Below are 4,089 nucleotides of genomic sequence, written 5' to 3' on the forward strand. Positions count from 1 at the left end.
TTTTGTTTAATTATTATTGTCGTGTGAGTTATATAACATATAATATTATGCAATTACGCCTTATCGTCCGACGTAGGCCGGCTGGAACGCAAAGGTTTAGCACGGCCGCCGTAAGTCCGATCAGTCGACATAAGATACCAGTACCGTACGTTATAAGGGCACCGGCGTGCGTCGAATGAGTTGAAAATCTCACACGTTTTTATATATTTAGTGTAGGGCGCGAATCGCCTTTTTGTTATATTCATTGGTGCTGGGCGCGAATCGCCCTTTGTTTTTATATTTGTGTGCGCTAATCGCCACATTTGTAATATTATTATTTATTATATTTTATTGGCGCTAATCGCCACATTTTTATTATTATATTTTATTGGCGCTAATCGCCACATTTTTATTATTATATTTTATTGGCGCTAATCGCCGTATTTGTAATATTTTATTGGCGCTAATCGCCACATTTTTATTATTATATTTTATTGTGTGTGAAATTATTATATAGCTGTATAGGTAGCAGCTGGCCAGCCGAGCACCGACAATTTGTGAGTTTTTTCTAAATTATTATTTATTATACATTTATACATTATTGTATTATACTTGGCCGTATAATATTATTATATCTTTTATTGGTTGTGCCGAACCGGCAACTTATATTATATTTTTATACATTTTTACTTGTTGGGCCAAAAGGGCCATTTTTTTTATTATTATATTATATATTTTACCATAATTGCAATCTGCGTTACCATTGGTTGAGTTACCCATGTTCCATAGTTTTAAGTCTTACACACACTCAATATACACACTTATACATTTTATACATTTTACATAACAAGCATTACATAGCTCAACAGTATTTGCCCAGCAACCCCGACCACTGCTGTTCGAGCTATTTACATCACTACACACCCAGCTATTCTAGTGTCACATATTATTAAGATTTAGGTGTTAGTGGCTTGCAATAAGTTGGTGTCCGGGAGCACATATTATCATCTTATGTTCCCGGCCCGTACATTTTGGTGACCTCGACGTGATAGATGTATAATATTGTATAATAATACATAGAACAGCTTTGGTGAAGAAAATTTAATCAATAGTTATATCGTATATTGATATTAATATTTTGATATAATCTTCGTATATTGGCAGTGGAATTATTTAGTTATTGATTATTGCTTATATAATATACACATCTTCATTATTATCATCTGTGACAAATTATAGTAGTTAATTATACACAGTTCTGAAATTATTATAACAAATTAATTATAATATACTCGAGTCTTATCAGTAAGTTGTTGCGACTTAGTTGTTTATTTTTTGTGTCTGTAAAGTTATAGGACTCTCATATTATTATATAATATTGTGCACTTATTGCACAAGATGGTGTTAGATTCAAGTCAGGAAAAGGATATTTCCGAATTAAAAAAAAAACGTGGCATAATTAAGGCATCACTTACGCGAATGAAGACATTTGTTTCTAAGTTTGACGTAAATGAAGATCCAATTACACTGTTGGAATTCAGACAAGAAGAGCTGCCTGTAATAAACAAAAAATTTGATGACACACAAACTCAGTTGGAACTTCTAGTCGAAGACCAAGATTTAGAAGAAGAGGAACGTACTAAATTTGAGGATGATTATTATTGCGTTCGTTCTCAAATTCAAGAAATTATTAATATGAAAAAATGTCTTAACTCAAGCATTAATAATACATCAATTGGCACGTCGGCTTCGAGTAGTCGAGTTCGTTTAGAACCTATTTCACTGCCAACATTCAGTGGCGATATTCAAGACTGGGAATCTTTTTATGATTGCTTTCGTGTCATGGTGCATGAAGATACTGGACTTTCTTCAGCCCAAAAATTTTATTATTTAAGATCAAGTCTCGCTGGAGCTGCACTCAACTTAGTGAAATCTGTACCAATGACAGACATAAATTATGAAATTGCAATAAATCGCTTAAAACAAAGATATGATAATCAAGGTCTTGTGATACAATCACATATTCGCTCGATATTGGATACTCCACACATCCAAAAACCCACTGCAAGTGAGCTACAAGGTCTTCATGCCCACATCTGTGTTCATATTGCAGCTCTTAAGGCTTTGAAACAACCAACGGATCAATGGGATGCCTGGCTAGTAACCATTATAGTAAGTAGACTAGATCCAGCAACAAGTCAGGATTGGCAGTTGCGCCAAGAATCCACTGACCTACCAAAATATAAGGCATTAGAAAGTTTTTTATCAAGCAGATGTGTTGCATTGGAGAACTCTAACTTCAATAAACAGAGTTCAAGTGAAGTGAACAGCCAACAAATTACGTCAAGAAGGAAGGAATACGAACAAAAATCGAAGAAACTCACTTTAATTGCTGGAACCGAAAATATCATCTGCCCCAAGTGTAATGGCCAACACAAAATATATGCCTGTGAAAGTTTTAAGAAACTTACTGCTATAGAACGTCTTAATGTAATCAGGGATGCAAGACTTTGTTTCAATTGTTTATCTGGATTTCATTTAGCGAATGTTTGCAAGTCAAAGTTTTCATGTAGTCGTTGCCATCGTAGGCATAATACACTACTTCATCTTGAGGGACGATCAGATAATACCAATAACAACATAACAAACGATGTACAAGAGGAAAACTCTTTACCAGTATCTTCACCTCAAGTTTCAATGGCAGCTACATTAGCAAATAGTTATGTTTTCTTATCAACTGCGGTCGTTCTAGTCACAGACAATAATGGCAGGGCTCATAAATGTCGTGCAGTGTTAGACAGTGGCTCCCAAATAAATTTCATTTCCAAGGGTCTCCAAAATAAATTGAAATTGCCCAGTGAAAGGATTTTATTACCAGTATGTGGAATTGGAACAAGCCGGCTGCAAACTACTTCGAGAGTCAATATTCAAGTACAGTCGTGTATTTCATCATTCAATCTCAATATGGCATGTCATGTCATACCTACTGTGGTAAGTGATCTTCCAGCTTGCAAGGGGCCCAAGGATGGCTGGAAAATAAGTAACAATTTGGCAACACAATTAGCTGACCCAAAATTCGACCAGGCAGGTCCAGTGGAATTATTAATAGGTGCTGGTATATTTTTTGATATACTGACCCCTGAAAGAATTCCATTAAACGTTGGAAACATATCCTTACAAGGCACTAAACTTGGGTATGTCGTTACTGGTGAAATCGGTATGACTTGTCTTTTAGGAATTAGCAGGTCTCTGGAAGAAAACTGGGAGGCGATTCAACCGAAGGAAGAACAGCTATTTGGCCGCTATTCAAAATTAAACCTTCGATGTGCAGAGGAACAAGAAGTTGTTGATCACTTTATGAAGACATTTACCCGAAATTCTGATGGTCGATTTGTATTACGATTGCCCACAAATTCAAAGGTTGATGAGTTAGGAGATAGCCTGAATATGGCAACTTGTCGTTTCATGAACGTCGAGAGAAGGCTTCAACGTGACAATCAACTACGTGTGGAGTATATCAAATTTATGACCGAATACTTAGAAATGGGTCATATGGAAGAGATCAAGGACGATGTAACAACCATGCCAATATTTTATTTACCACATCATGCCGTTATAAAATCATCAAGTTTAACCACGAAGGTCAGAGTCGTGTTTGACGCGTCCGCAAAGGGATCAAATAGTATTGCATTGAATGATGTGCTTATGCGCGGACCAAGTATACAAGAAGATTTATTTTCTATTTTGAGTCGGTTCCGCAAACATCAAATTGTTATAACTGCTGATATTGAAAAGATGTTTAGACAGGTAGAAGTAGCCAAAGAAGATCGAGATCTACAACGGATAGTTTGGAGAAAGCATCCCAGCGAAGTTTTGCGTAAGTATCGATTGAACACAGTAACTTATGGCACCACTCCAGCTTCTTTCATGACAACAAAATGTTTAGACGAACTAGCAAGGGAAAATGAAGTACTATTCCCAAATGCATCCAAGACGATAAGACGAGATTTCTATATGGATGATATTATGACTGGTAGTGATTCAGAAGAAGAATGTTTAAAATTACAGCAAGATGTTACGAATATACTCAACTCAGCCAAACTTCCATTA

The 4,089-nt window shown here is 35.9% G+C and overlaps 1 protein-coding gene across 1 annotated transcript; it reads left to right on the top strand.

The window, feature by feature from the left end:
* Positions 1 to 1,377: 1,377 nt before the first annotated feature.
* Positions 1,378 to 4,053, top strand: LOC111030843 (the record flags this gene model as incomplete). The annotated part of the gene is made up of 2 exons (XM_022310540.1): positions 1,378 to 1,615; positions 1,751 to 4,053. Coding segments are annotated over exons 1-2 (2,541 nt in total), but the record flags the coding sequence as incomplete, so codon positions are not given.
* Positions 4,054 to 4,089: the final 36 nt, after the last annotated feature.

Source organism: Myzus persicae, unplaced genomic scaffold (assembly GCF_001856785.1).
Source record: "Myzus persicae strain clone G006 unplaced genomic scaffold, MPER_G0061.0, whole genome shotgun sequence".
NCBI lineage: Eukaryota > Metazoa > Arthropoda > Insecta > Hemiptera > Aphididae > Myzus > Myzus persicae.